The sequence below is a fragment of the Orycteropus afer genome, unplaced genomic scaffold, assembly GCF_000298275.1.
Source record: "Orycteropus afer afer isolate SDZICR_OR568_19922 unplaced genomic scaffold, OryAfe1.0 scaffold00050, whole genome shotgun sequence".
NCBI lineage: Eukaryota > Metazoa > Chordata > Mammalia > Tubulidentata > Orycteropodidae > Orycteropus > Orycteropus afer.
Window position 1 is genome coordinate 10,990,986 of NW_006921637.1, and position 16,087 is coordinate 11,007,072.

At 38.8% G+C, this 16,087-nt stretch overlaps 1 protein-coding gene across 1 annotated transcript in view; it reads right to left on the bottom strand.

Moving 5' to 3' along the window:
- Positions 1-16,087, bottom strand: part of GNPAT (glyceronephosphate O-acyltransferase) — a 93,096-nt gene that overhangs the window by 35,881 nt on the left and 41,128 nt on the right. Inside the window, exons 3-4 of the mRNA XM_007938487.2 lie at positions 7,254-7,430; positions 2,011-2,140 (exon numbers count right to left, since the gene is read on the bottom strand). Of these exons, the coding sequence (XP_007936678.1) occupies positions 2,011-2,140; positions 7,254-7,430 (307 nt within the window). The remainder of the gene's footprint in view (positions 1-2,010; positions 2,141-7,253; positions 7,431-16,087) is intronic.

The following is a 16,087-nucleotide window of genomic DNA, read 5'->3' on the forward strand; positions in this document are numbered from 1 at the left end:
TCAATCCTTTGAAGATACCTAAAGATAATTCTTTTGAATTCCTTATCAGAGAGTTCCAATGCTGTTTCTTCCTCAGGGATATATTCTGGATCTATATCCTGCTCCCTTGTTTCTACCACTTTATCTTGCTTCTTTTTGTGGACTCTGATGGTCTGTTGTCTCCAAGACATCGTGGTGTTGTTGTATTAAGGTCTCTGTTAACTGTTTGTGAAGAGCAGCCAAGGGTGATTAAGGCTCTGCTTGGTGTATATTTATCATTGGCCCGTTGATGGAGAAGGAGGTGGTGGCTCTCCCTCAGTAAGTGAAGTTGCAGGAGGTGTGGGTGTAGTTGTTTCTTATGGGGACTGTTGCTGTCTCCTACTCAATCAGACAAAAATTTCAACTGAATAGCCATCAAAAAAACTAAAAGCACATGGACAAAAAATACTCCATGTAATCACATAGGAACAGTAACCAAAAAAAGTAAAAAGGGAAAAAGTAGAAGAAAAAAACAAGAACCTGCAATATCTGGGTATAGGGCAATAAGATAAAAAAAGGTAGAGAAGGAGAATAATCAAGAAAAAAATGGGAAAAATGCAAAAAGATAAACAAGGAACAGGGTTAACTATGAGGAAAAAAAAAAAAAAATTGCCACCGTGAACAGGGGAAAGAAAAAGAGCTGAAATCTAGGACCTCGGAGGGGAATAATAATAGCAAAAAGGACAAATGTATTAATAATAATAGTAGTTTTAATACAGACAAAAACAAGCAAACTGAAAACCAGAAAAAAGAAAAAAATCAGTGGAGGGTAGGGCAGGGCACCCAGGCTCTGCCTAAGCACACAGACTAGAATGGAGTTCCTGTGGGCCCAGATGGTGGGTGGGAGTGGGGGATGGCCACACTTCCGTTCACCAAGGGGTATGGAGTATAAGAGTAATAAGGAGAATGTTGCACCTTTTCAGTCATCTAGGTCCAGAGTGTCCTTGGGGTTACTGGCAAGCAGAACCTGTTCTTAAGCCCCTGGAATCTCGGAGAGTGCTGTCTCTTTAAATATCCAAATGGTCAACCTGCTTGTAAATCTTCAAAATAGTGGCACCCTCCAGACAGGCAAAAGTCCACAGCTCAGCCCGCCTTTCTCTTCATTGGTGCTTCGCGTTTTATTCCCCAGCCACCAGAGCAGTCCTCCATGCAGTGTCTGGCTAGCAGGGCTGATTTTTAGATTAATTCTTAGGTCCCACCACCACTCGGCACTCTCCAAGCTGTCTGTGCCATGCCATCAGGCTTGCTCATGATTGCTGCCAGACTGCAGCTCCGTATGTCTCCTTTTTTGGTATTTTCATGCAAATTCTTCTGCTAGTTGGGGTTTAGTCCACTTCTATATCCTTCCCTTCAAGGCTTGGGGTCCAGGATTATCTTCTGTGTCTGTATTAATTGGTTCCCATTTTCTTTGTTGAAGAGGGTCTGTGCAGTCTTTCTCCCTATTCCACCATCTTACCGGAAGTCCATAAAAATAATATTGCTGTTGTTGTCTTGTGCTGTTGAGCTGGACCCGACTCATAGTGACCCCTCCTTGGGTTTCCAAGGTGGTATCACTACAAAAGTATACTGCCCAATCTTTCTGCTAAGGAGTGCCTGGTGGGTTTGAATCACCAGCCTTTTGGTTAGCAGTCAAGTGCCTTAGGCACTACACTACCAGAGCTCGCAAAAATAATATTAGATCTATTTATTGACCTAGAGAGATAGCCACTGATATTTAAAAAGAAGCAAAAAGCAGGTGATACATATTATTATTTTGGTCTCATTTTTGCACACTAAAACCAAAAACTCTATGTGCATATATACTTATATATATCCATTTAAGCTTAGTAGAACATAATATGGAAGTACATAATCCAAACTATTAAGTAGGATTGGAAGCAAAGAAAAAACAGTAGTTTGTCAAATACCCTGGCACTGTTAAAATCATTACAGTGTGCATTTTGATTTTTACAATAAATAAAAATTAGAAAGGAAAGAAAAAAAACCACTTACCCATTCCTGCTGCTATGACTGGCACAGGTAAGTCATAGTTGTATAAAAGAAAAGACAACATCAGAAAGTCAATATAACTGCGATGACTAGGCAGCAGGACAACTGGATGCTCCTGGATGGCTCGTTGTACCTTTAAAAAAAATTTTAGGTTGTGAATAATTTTAGTCATCACAGTGTCACAATCAGATCTCAAACTAGAGAACTGAAGAATATATGCATATAAACAAAAGACAAAGCTATGATAATTCCTTAGGCATAGTCAACCACCTTGATGAAGTGAGTTGTTGGACCTGTGGGCTTAGAAGCATGGTTGCAGGGCACATCAGGCTCACTACATCCTATTTTGGTGAGCAGTGACTGGGTTCTGCAAAGCTTGCAAGCAGCCATCAAGATCCAACAATTGGTGTCTCCTCATCCAGGGTAAAGAAGAATGAAGAAACCCAAAGACACATGGAAACAATTAGTCCAAAAGACTAGTAGACCACATGAACCTCTGTCTATGTGGCCATGAGACCAGAATAATTAGACAGTGCCCAGCTACCACTGTCAATCACTCAAAAACGGAGATCCTGGATAAAGCAGGAAAACAATGTAGAGCAAAACTCAAAATCAAGGGAAAAAAAAAAAAGAGAGAAGGTTTACTGCTCTGATAGAGCCTGGTGAAACCCCTAAGACTATGGCCTGTAGTTACCTTTTAGGCTTGGAACTGAACTCATTCCCATGGCTTTCAGCTACATGATAGACAGGCATATAAGGTGAACTTTTATGTCAGGTAGATATACTCCTTAGAACAAGCAATCATGGGAGAATAGACAGGCAATATTTACACAGGAAGACAGCTCAGGGGGCAGGAATGCACAGGAAAGAAGGACAAAGGGAGGAGGTGACTACAGGGAAGAAGTAGGAAGAAAGCTGTTACATTGTGGGGATTACAGACAGTGTCATGAAACAAAATATGTATGAAGTGCTGTATGGACAATGAATTTGTTCTGTGAATTTCCACCCTAGTCACAATAAAAATTAAAAAAAAAAAAATAAGTATATGTGTATTTGTGTGTGTATGTATATATAATGGGAGCTCTGATAGCGTAGTGCCTAAGGCACTTGACTGCTAACTAGAAGGCTGGCAGTTCAAACCCACCAGCTACTCCTCGGAAGGAAGATGGGGCAATCTACTTCTGTGGTGTTACTGCCTTGGAAACCCAAGGAGGGATCACTATGAGTCAGGTCTGACTCGACGGCATATAAACAACACAATAACGTATACACACACACACACACACATATACCATTTTATATATATATATATATATATATATATACACACACACACCATCATATATATATTTGTGCATATGCATATCTGTATATATATCTATGTGTATATTATATAACGTATATATTGTCTTCTCTATCATACACATAAAACAATTTAGTCTGAAAAGATAAAAACAGTTTTTCAGAGTTCTAGTTAAATGTCACATAATTCAAGAATATTAAAAATGTAGACTTGTGGGGCAGGGTGGTTTAGTGGGAGAATTTTTACCTTCCACAAAGGAGACCTGGGTTCAATTCCCTGAGCTAACAATGATTCACTAGTGTAGTAATGTAACAGTCTTTCATACTTCTCCTCTAAAGGTTCTTCTCTAACCACTCAATCTGAAAAATGTAAACTTTTATGGATTATAATAATAATAAAAATGATCACTAACACATTATTAGTTGGGTACCATATTAAGCATTTTACATACTAACCATTTTACATACATTGTTCAATATCCCACATAGTGGCTAAAGCACTTGACTGCTAACCAGAAGGCTGGTGGTTCAAACCCACCAGCCACTCCTCGGAAGGAAGGCTGGGCAATCCTACTTCCGTAGTGATACTGCCTCGGAAACCCAAGGAGGGGTCGCTATGAGTCGGGGCCGACTTGACGGCACATAACAACAACAACAACAAACCTTGGCTACTATGTTTACAAAATGGTCATGTATCTAAAAAATGGTGTAGTTGGGAATGGTATTTAAGTTAGAATGTCTTGAAAGTCAACAGTTAACTACAGCATAAGACTGGTTTTTTGTAGTAAGAAAAAACAAGATTCTTCTAGGGAGATTAATTTAAAAACAAACAAACAAACCATGGTTTCTGTCAAGTAGATTGAACTCTTGGTGACCCCATGTGTGTTATATAGTGTAACAGTGCTCCATAGGGTATTTTTTGGAAGTAGATTGCTAGGCCTTTATTCTAAGGCTCTTCTGGGTGAACTTGAACCCCCAATCTTTTTTTTTTAATTGTGATTTGGGTGAAAGTTTACAGAGCACATTCACTTTCCATACAGCAGTTCACATACACTTTGTCTCATGACATTGATTACAATTTACGACAATGCAACAGCTCCCTCCTACTTCCTACCAATAGTTATCTCTTCCCTGTGTCCACCCCTCCATGCACTCCTGCCCTCTGAGCTGTCTCCCTGTGCATAAACAGTCCTTCTTTCTGCCATTATTGTTCTCTCCAACGAGTGTAAATGTTCATCTCAAATGCCTGTCTTTTGTGTGGCTGGAAGACACAGGTGTGGGTACAATTACAGGCCTGAAGGGCAGCTAGGGGTTATAGTCTCAGTGGTTCCACCAAGCTCTATCAGACCAGCAAACATGGTCCCTTTTTATATCCCCCCAAATGATTCTGAGTTTTGTTCCACATTGTTCTCCTTCTCTATCCAGGATCTCCCACATAGATTCCCCTCCGAGTGGTTGACAGTGGTAACCAGGTACCATCTAGTTCTTCTGGTCTCTTATTTGTACAGGCTGTGGATCACATGGGGTACCAGTCGCTGGGACTAATTGTTTCCTTCCCCCTTTCGTTTCCTTGAATCTTTGGTTTTCTTCATATTTCTTTGCTCTGGATGAGGAGAAACCCATCATTGCATCTAGATGGCTGCTTGCAAGCTTTTTAAGCTCCCAGTTGCTACTCACCAAAGTAGGAGGTGGAACAATGTTTTGTGTAGTATGTTATGCCAATTGAGCTTGATGTCCCCTGCGACTATGGTCCCGAGCCCACAGGATCAACTACTCGCTCCCTTTGGAATACCCAATCTTTTAGTTAGGAGTCAAGCATGTTTTCACCACCCAGGGACTACTTAAACTTTTTTTTTATATAAGATCCATAAAGGAGCTCTGGTAGCATAGTGCCTAAGGCACCTGACTGCTAACCAGAAGGCTGGCGGTTCAAACCCACCAGCCACTCCTCAGAAGGAAGATTGGACAATCTACTTCCGTAGTGATAATGCCTTGGAACCCAAGGAGGGGTCACTATGAGTTGGTTCTGACTCCAGGACTCCACAGCACATAACAACAACAACAAAGATCCATAAATAATTAGAACAAAGTGAGATAAAAGGTAGTTCTCTATTTATATGCTGGCTTCATTGTCATGGAGAATGGGAGTCAAGTGGCTGGAAGAGATGTATTTGAGAGTTTCCAGATATACTTATTAGGCTCTTTATCAACCTCAAAAAATATTCACTAGTACCAATTCATTACCTGTTTTTCTGAAATCCAAATATAACCAACTTGTTGTTGTTATGTGCCATAACGACCCCTCCTTGGGTTTCTGAGGCAGTATCACTACGGAAGTAGATTGCCTGACCTTCCTCCCAAGGAATGGCTGGTAGGTTTGAACCACCAGCCTTCTGGTTAGCAGTCAAGTGCCTTAGGCACTATGCTACCAGACCCAACTTAGGCAAGGCAATATGTGATCAGTGATTACACTGCAAGTCAAGACAATGGCTGGCCCAAACACTTTATCATTCTTTGAAAAAGATACAGAGAGTAAATCAACAATCTAGAAAATAGTCAGAGGAAGAAAAAGGGGGAGTATCTTGAAATAAAAGTTAATGACTGAATAAAAACAAAATATTAAAAGCCATGAAGAGGGAAGCAAATAAAGGTAAAGAGCTTCCTGATAGGAGAAAAAAAAAATTCTTAAAGAAAGCAAATAAGTAAAAATAACTTCTATAGGGAAAGTTCTTCCTTAAAGTAAAAGGCAAAGTAATAAATACTAGGAGTGATGGAATTATAAAAATGACCATTTGGCAACCATTAGAAAAATAATTAGTTTAGGTAAGATCCATCAGTGAATGCTAAAACTAGCAGGCGAAGGTATGAGACACAGGACACTTACATAGTCTGAAAGTATCTCACAAAAGAGATTTATTAATTACAAAGGGAAAAACAGCTGTTTTACAGTAAAGAAGCTGGCAGACAGCACTTTCACCAAGTGATGAAAGTTAATATGCCCAGAATCAAATATTGAGAAAACAATGATCAAACTAAAATTAAGGGACACTATAAAAGAACTGGCTTGTTCTTTTCAAAAATAATACCATGAAACACAAAGAAAGATGCAGGAATTGTTGGAAACTAAGAGTAAAGAGATATGGAAACTGAATACAACATATGATTGCGGATTTTCTTTTTTCTACACAGGACAAAACTGGTGTAATTGGTGAAATATGAATAAGGTCTGTATTACTAGTATTCTATCAAGGTTAATTTCCTTATTTTGATAGCTGTACTACTATAAGAGAATGCCCTTGTTTAGAGGAAATATGTCCCAGAGTACTGAGAAATAAGAACAAAACAAGCATAGGGAATCTACTTCCTTATATTATTTTTGTTAACTTTTACACATCAGACCTTAAGTCAATCTGCAAGTTTCAAAGTCTTACTTGACTAATAAATAGTATGAAATCTATAGGCCTGAAATAAGCACCAAAAAAATCCTTAAGAGAGGCAGATCTTTTCTGCCTAGACTAGATGCCTGATGACTAATTACCAAAAACCAAACTCACTGCCATCAAGTTGATTCCGACTCATAGCGACCCCTATGGATTTCTGAGGCGGTATCTCTACGGAAGTAGATTGCCCAGTCTTCCTTCTGAGGAGTGGCTGGTGGGTTTGAACCACCAGCCTTCTGGTTAGCGGTCAAAGCCTTAGGCACTACACCACCAGCGCTCCCTTAGCTATGTAACGCCAAAGTCAGATTTCCTTAAGTTAACTAAATCACAAGGAGCTAAAAAGAGATCAAAAAAAAAAAAAAAAAAAATAGCAAAACAAAATGAAGAAAGCCTAAGGTTTATGTGGGATACCATCGAAAGGAATAACTTGGGCACTCATATTTCAATTAGTTCAAATGACCAAATGCACTCAAAAAAAAAAAAAAAAAAAAAAGCAGTACTCACTTTCTGAATACCTTCTTCATTTACACACACTTTTGAGAAAATTTGTTTAAATACTTTGCTCAAGGTGAAGGCAAAAAACCGGATAGCTCCCAGACGCAGTTTGTGACTCATTTCATCCAAGATTTCACAAGCTTCTTCTCGGAGGACATCAACAGATTGAAGAGATTCCTTAGAAAGCTAAAAGTAAATGGAAAGCAGAAATAATTTTTTTTTTTTTTGAAAAAAAAAAAAAGCCAGGACTTTTTTTTTTTAAACTGAAACCAATGCTATAACTCAAAGATGTCATGTGTTCGTAAAATGATATAATTTATTTTCTAAAACAGTAAAAGTAGGTAAATAAATGATCCTATTAAGAAAAGTTTAAAGACTAGAAATTCAAAGAGATTGGTTTTCTAGGGTAGTATTAAAAAAAAAAAAAAAAAAACCCAACTTTTATTGTGATTTGGGTAAAGTTTGCAGAGCAAATCAGTTTTCCAAGTCAACATTTTACACACATTTTGTTTCATGTCATTGATTGCAATCCCCTCAACTTAACATCAGTCAACCTACTTCCTTCCTGTGTTTCGCATTTCCATTCCTCCCTCTCTCCTAAACTTTCCTGCTTTCTGAACTTCATCCTTGGACACATATTGCCCTTTTGATCTTGAATGGTTGATTATTCTAAGGAGAGTGTACCTTCTGAGAGTTATTGTTCATCTTATAGACCTATTACTTTACTTGAAAATTCAGCTATGGGAGTAAGTACCAACTCCAAAGTTGTGACCAAGGGCAATAGTCCTGGAGGTTCCACCAGTCTCTATACAACCAATAAGCCTGTTTTGTTTTTCCTTACGATTTTAAGTTTTGTTCCACATTATTCTTCTACTAGGATAGCACTTTTTGACTAAGAAAATATCTCACCTTTCCACCTGATTTGTTAATAAATTTATATCTAAATTCTCTAAAATAAGCTGTTGCCCATGATCAAACATTCTAGGATACACATTTAGCAGTCTCTTCCTGTAGATTGTTGCAGCATTCATCCACCTGCTCAATGCTATTACGAGGTAATACACAAGGTAAAAATACGAGATTATTTTGAAATAATCAATTCAGACTATATCAGATATATAGGTCATTAGTACAAAGTTAGTGAAATCAGTGATCTTACAATGAAACCTTTTCAATCACATTTCTTTCTGTAGGAAAAAAAAATGTTTATTGTGTGCTAGGACTGTCAAGGACCTGAAGACGAGCAGCTCACAATTCTGTCCTTAAGGAAATCTCATTTAGTCCTTTTACCTTACTCCTAGGTAAGAATTTTGAAAAGTATTTAATTCTATTGTTGTTGCTGTTGTTGTTATGTACTGTTGAGTCTGACTCAACTCATAGCGACCCTTCCTAGGGTTTCCAAGGCAGTGTCACTACGGAAGTAGATTGCCCAATCTTCCTTTCGAGGAGTGGCTGTTGGGTTTGAACTGCCAACCTTCTGGTTAGCAGTCAAGCGCCTTAGGCACTACACTACCAGAGCTCCCATTAGTGATAAATAATATTTATCCTTCCTAAAGGAGAATGCTCTGCTTTAGGATGAGGCACAGAAAAGTGAGGATGGCATAAAGGAACCCCCAACTTACCCAACTATACACAATAAAGAAATATAATTTTATTTCATTGAGGTGAAATTCACACAACTTAAATCATTTTAAAGTGAGCAATTTGGTGCATTTAGTACATTCACTATGTTGGGTAATTACTCTGTCTAGTTCTCTATACTATCTTTTTGAGAGCTCAATGGTAGACTGGGATACACCATTTCCTATTACCCATATTCCTTTTTTTTAACTGGAGTTAAAATAGTAATCTTAGCTAGAAAAGGCTTAGCAATATGCGCAGGACAGAGCCCATACTGAATAGAAACAGACTAGTGCCTAAGGCACTTGACTGTTAATGAGAAGGCTGGTGGTTCAAACCCACAAGCCACTCCTAGAAGGAAGGTTGGGCAATCTACTTCCATAGTGATACTGCCTCGGAAACCAAAGAAGGGGTCGCTATGAGTTGGGTCTGACTAGACGGCACATAACAACAACAACAACAAAGACCGAGTGAATAGGAAGTAGGGTAGTAAAGACAGTGGCCAAAAAATAACTAAAAACTTTGAATGAGAAAAAAGAAAAGAAAGAACATCATGTTAAAGCAAAAATGCTTTCCCAAGATGGAAAACCCATCGATATGCTAGCTGAAAGAGAAAGGCAAACAGCAGAGGAAAGGGAAAGAATACCTGCTAAAATCAAACCCAAATTTCAAAGGCTGTAAATCTTTACGGAAGCAGACTACCACATCTTTCTCCTGTAGAACAGCTGGGGGGTTCAAACTGCCATCCTTATGCTTGGAAGCTGGAAGGGAGGGCATCAAGACCACATATGAGGTCAGACTTGACATGGAAAACAGATGCTTTGTCTCTGAGATTAGACTGAAAAACAGGCATAGGGATGGGCATGGGTACAGATACATTTGAAAGTAAGGAACAGGAATTTGAGGAAAACAACCACTATGTTTCCTATTACCTGAGAGAAAAACATGTTTGTTTGCTAACAGCAAGAGGAGCAGGGCCTAAAAAAGCTGAAGGCAGCATGAAAGTTTAATAGAGTCCAGGAAAGGGGAATGGAAGTGGATCTAGAAAAGGGACTAATGTCAAAAGGGATCATGTGTTTGTATAGCACTGATCTGTACAATTCTGCCAGCTCTCTCAGCAGTAGCAGTGGTCATCTTGTTACATGAATAGAGCAGGGGAACGGGCAGAGATCCTGGGTTCCTTTATTTTCTGGGCAGTTTAGAAGGAGAATTAGGGCACAGAAAAATTAAGGATGTTGGTGAAATATTAAATCACCCAAACAAAGGTTGAAGAGGAAGAACAGGCAGACAGGCAGAATAAGACAAAGGGGAAATTGAGAAATTAAGTAACTGGTGGGAGCAGGAAGGATGGATTTCAGGAAACAAGCCTAGAAATAAGAGTGCAGTTAGAAAACTATGGCAATAGTTCAGGTCAGTGATGGTAAAGGCCCAAACAAGAGTAGTAACAGGTGCTAAAGAGAAGTGAAAGGGCCAGGTGATACTCAGTTTTCTGTTTCAGGCAACTGACTAGATGGTGGAAACATCCCTTGATATAGGGTATATAGACCAAGGGCAGAAAGCAGTATAATGGAGTTAAGAGAGCAGGTAGTCTAACAAAGGGAAATGTATGGACAAGTATAAGGGCTAGTAATAATTCTATTATTATTAAGGACTTATTGATAATTCTAATTGTCTGTCCTTGGAATGGAGAAGGGAAACAAAATGGCTCACTTTAATAAACCAACAAAACACAAAAGCAAGCAGTAGTAAAGGGAAAAGATAAAGAAGGTTTCTCACTGCCGTCAAGTTGGTTCTGACTCATAGTGACCCCTCCTTGGGTTTCCAAGGTGGTATCTCTATGGAAGTAGATTGCCCAGTCTGCCTTCCAAGGAGTGGCTGGTGGGTCTGAACTGCCAGCCTTCTGGGTAGCAGTCAAATGCCTTAGGCACTACACCACCAGAGCTCCCAAAGAAGGCTTACTCACACATAAATAGAACAAAGGAAAAGAACCACATGATCATTTCTTTGGACGGAGAAAAAGCATTTGATAAAATCCAACACCCTAAAAGAGTGAAGAAAATACAAGACACATAGAAACAACTCATACTAGTCCAAAGGACTAACGGATCACACAAACCTCAGCCTCCATGACTTTGAAACCAGAGGAACTAAATGGTGTCTGGCTATCACTACCAACCGCTCTGAAAGGAACATACTAGAAGGTCCTGGATAGACTGGGAGAAAAATGTGGAACAAAATTCCAAATTATAAAAAAAGACCAGAGCAGTGGTCAGATAGAGGCTGGTAGAATCCCCAAGACTATGGTCCTTGGTCACCCTTTGAACTCACAACTGAACTGACTCCTGTAGCTGAATTTTCAGTCAAACAACAGACAGGTCTACAAGGTAGACAACAACTCCAGGAAGATACACACTCCTTAGAACAATCAACCATTTGAGGTTAAAAGGGCAGCATATGCCAAGGACAAAGTTCAGAAGGCAGGAAGGGCTAGGAGAGAAGGAGGAATGGAAATGAAAAGCACAGGGAGGATGTGAGAGGGCGAAGTTACATTGAGAGGATTACAATCAGTGAGATGAAACAAAATGTGTAGGAATTATTGAATGAAAAACTGATTTGCTCTGTAAAGTTTTCACCCAAATCACAATGAAACACTAAAAAGATTAAAAAAAAAAAAAAACAAAACAACAGACTTCTGGTAAAATGGTGGAACAGGCAGGCAAGCTACACAGACCATCTTCAACAAAGAAAAGAGAAACCTATTGACACACATACACAAGATAATCCTGGAGCCCTAAGCTTTGAAAGGAAGAATACAGAAGTGGATTAAACACCAACTAGTAGAAAGACCTAAATGAAAACAGTGAATAAGGAGAAAAATGGAGCTGTAGACTGTCAGCTCTCCTGATGGCATGGACAGCCTGAATAGTTCCAAGTGGTATTAGGACTTGAGAATTAACCAAAAAATAGGCCCTGTTCACCAAGGGCTACATGGGTGACCACACTGGCAGCTAATGAATAAAAAGGTAAACAGCAAAGGAGACAAACTTAGTTGTGGACTTCCGGGTGTCCAGAGGGAACAGCCATTTTGAATGTTTACAAGTGGTGGCCATTTTGGATATGTAAAGCGACAGCATTCCTGTTCAGATTCCTAGGAGCTCTGGTAGCATAGTGCCTAAGGCACTTGACTGCTAACCAGAAGGCTGGTGCTTCAAACCCACCAGCCACTCCTCGGAAGGAAGGTTGGGCAATCTACTTCCATAATGATACTGCCTTGGAAACCCAAAGAGGGTCATTATGGGTTGGGTCCGACTCGACGGCACATAACAACAAGCTCCGCTTGTCAAGGCCAGCATGAACATAAGGAAGACTGATGACTGGAAAGGTGACAGGTGGTGAGTGCAAAAGTGCTTCCAACTAGCGAACAGAAGAACACAGGACCCTTCTTACTCAGATAACACTCAAACAAAACAATGAAAACAAAAATCCGGGGTGAATCACTCCAACATATGATCACCAATTCAATATAAACACAAAAATGTCACAATGTGTCAGAGACAACACAATGTCTCACAGTCCACACAAAGGAGCAAGATAAAGCAGGAGAAACAAGGGAGCAGGATACAGACCCAGAAAACATCCCTGAGGAAGCAGCAGCATTGGAACTCCCTGGTAAGGAATTCAAAAGAATTATACTTAGGTACCTTCAACGGATTAAGATAGATCAAAGAAAACACTGACAAAATTGAGGAAAACACAGAGAAAACCCTAGAACAATTTTGAAGACAATACAAGAACAAAATGACAAAATAAATGAAAAATTAGAAATGATTCTAAATCGACAGATAGAAATCCAGAAGATTCATACTAAATTTTCAGAAATAGATAACACATTGATTGGGCAAAGGAGTAAAATTAAATCAATGGAAGACAAGAGTTAGTGACAATGAAGACAAATATCTCCATACTTCTTTGAAAAGGGATCAATCACAAAAAAAAATCAAAATAAAATGAAGAAAGCCTAAGGCTCATGTGGGATACCATCAAGAGGAATAACCTACGTGTAATCAGAATTCCAGAATAGAAAGAGACAAATAAAACCACAGAGAAAATTGTAGAAGATTTGTTGGAAGAGAAGATTTGTTGGAAGAGAATTTCCCTGATATGATGAAAGATGAAAATATATTCATTCAAGAACTCCAGTGAACCCCAGACAGGATAGACCCCAAAAGAAAATTACCAAGACATATCATCAAACTCACCAAAACCAAAGACAAAGAAAGAATCCTGGAAGCAGCATGGGGGAAAAAAAAAGTTACCTACAAAGGGCAACGAATAAGACTGATTTCTCAGCAGAAACCATGAAGGTGAGAAGGCAATGAAATGGCATATATAAAACCCTGAGAGAAAAAAAAAAATTCCAACCAAGAATTATATACCCAGCAAAACTGTCCCTCAAATATGATGATGAAATTAGGACATTTCCAAATAAGTAGAAATTAAGGGAATTTTTTAAAACCAGACCAGCCTTACAAAAGATGGTAAAGGGAGTCCATTGAACAGAGAACCAAAAATAGCAAATAACAACTGACACAGATGATGACACAACCCAGAAACCAACCCAGTGATGGAAGTACCTAAAGTAAACAAGCTTACAAGATTGTAAACAGGGCACCAGAGACATCAGTTGACAAATGAGGACAACTACAAACCAAAAAGAGGGAATAAACAGTGTAGTAACAGAACTTCTAAATGATGAGGAAGTCAAGACAATTGCAAGACAGAATGACTGTTCTAAACTTGGAAGAAAATTATAAATCACAGGGTATCCTCAAAGAAAAATGATAAACCTACACATCAAAATAAAAAAGAGGACAAGCACAAGTATTTAGCAAATACTAAATAACAACGAAGGAAGTGATAACACAATTCATACACAAAACAAGCTCAGCACAGAAAATTATACGGAACAAAGAAATCAGCAACACCACAAAAAAACACATAACAAAATGACAGCAACAAATTCATACATGTCAATAATTACACTGAATGTTAATGGATTAAATGCACCACTCAAGAGACAGACAGTTGCAGACTGGATAAGAAAACATAACCCATTGATACGCTGTCTACAAGAGACACACCTTACAGACAAAGACAAAAATAGACTAAAAATCAAAGGTTGGGAAAAGATGTATCAAGCAAATGGCAACCATAAAAGAGCAGGAGTGGCAATATTAATTTCTGATAAAACTGACATTAAGACAAAAGGCACCATAAGAGACAAGGAAGGACTTTATACAATGATTAAAGGATCAACTGAACAAGAGGACATAACAATAATACATATCTATACTCCCAATGAAAGAGCACCAAAACACATAAAGCAGACTTTAACAGAACTAAAAAGACATACAGATGACTGCACAGTCATAGTGGGAGAATTTAATACACCACTTTCTTTGAAAGATAGAACAACTGGAAAGGAACTCAACAAATGCAGGAGAACTAAACAATACAATGCACCAACTTGACCTTATTAATACTTCACCCAATAGCACAATACACATTCTTTTCCAGTGCACATGGAATACTCTCTAGGACAGACCATATGTTAGGACACAAAACAAGCCTTAATACATTTTAAAAATATGGAAATACTGCAAAGCATCTTCTCAGATCACAATGCTATAAAATTAGAAATCAACAACAGGAAGATCAATGGAAAAAGAGCAAACACATGGAAACTGAGTAACACCCTTCTGGAAAATGTCTGAGTAATAGAAGAAATAAAAAATAAAATTAAAAATTTACTTGAATCAAATGAGAATGAAAACACAACATACCAAAATCTTTGGGACACAGCAAAAGCTGTGATCAGAGGCCAACTTATAACAATAAATGTAGACATCAAAAGAGAAGAAAGAGCCAAAAGAAACACTTTAACCCAACATCTCCATCAATTAGAAAAAGCACAGAAAAAAAAAAGCTTACTGTCACCAGAAGAAATAATAAAGATTCGAGCAGAAATAAATGAAACAGAAAACAGAAAGACAATAGAAAAAAATCAACAAGACTAGAAGTTAGTTTTTCGAAAAGATCAATAAAACTGATAAAAAACAAAAAACTCACTGTCACTGAGTCAGATGCAACTTATAGTGATCCCTCCTTGGGTTTCCAAGGTGGTATCACCACGGAAGTAGATTTCCCAATCTTCCTTCCGATGAGTGGCTGGAGGGTTTGAAATAAATAAAATTGATTAAAAAAAAAAAAAAAAAGAGGGGGTCTGACCAGAGGAAACCAAGAGGAAATCTGTCCAGAGAGAGCCAAGAGGATGCCTGTCCTGATAGGGCCACAAGGTTGCCCACAGAGGCTGGGCATACACTGGTTCTGTGTAAAACAGTTTTGCCTTGAGAACTGCTGTAATGCCAGCCTAACCCTAGCACTGGTCCAGGGTCGTCCTAAGGCTGCTGGCTGACAGCTGGACCAATAGGCACAGGTCTCAGACCCAGCCAAGAAAATGCAGAGAGAGAAAGAACAAATACAGCTACGTCACATCTGACCTGAGCTACACCTGACACACTTTCTGAAAGAGACAGGCATACCTGCTGATATGTGATCCATGGTATGCCTGCCTAGTGACAGAGAAATGGACATGAGCAATAAAGAGAGGGTGAGTGGGTCTCATTTTAGACATAGGTGGGTTCGTCTCCTACAAAGCTAAGTGGGATACTAAATGGGATACTCATGGGGTAGAGAAGACCAGTTTACCACAAATTTGTCCCTGTTATTTCTAGAAATAATTTGTTCCTATTGTTTATTGCTTACCTTTTATAAATAATAATGGCTTTCAAATGTCAAAAAAAAAAAAAAACCAACGCTCTTGTTGATGAAAATCAAGAAGATTGGAATAAATGGGAATTTCCTCAATACGGTTCAGGACATATACGAAAAGCCAACAGCCAACATTATACTTAATGAGAAAGATTGTAAACTTTCCCCTTAAAAGCAGGAACAAGACAAGGGTGTCCACTTTTTTCTTTTTTTGTGATTTGGGTGAAGATCCACAGAGCAAATTCACTTTCCATACAGCAGTTCATACACTCTGTCTCATGACATTGACCACAATCCACCACAATGCAACAGCTCCCCTCCCACTTCCTCCCAATAATTACCTCTTCTCTGTGTCCATCCCTCCATGCCCTCCTGCCCCCTGAGCTGTCTCC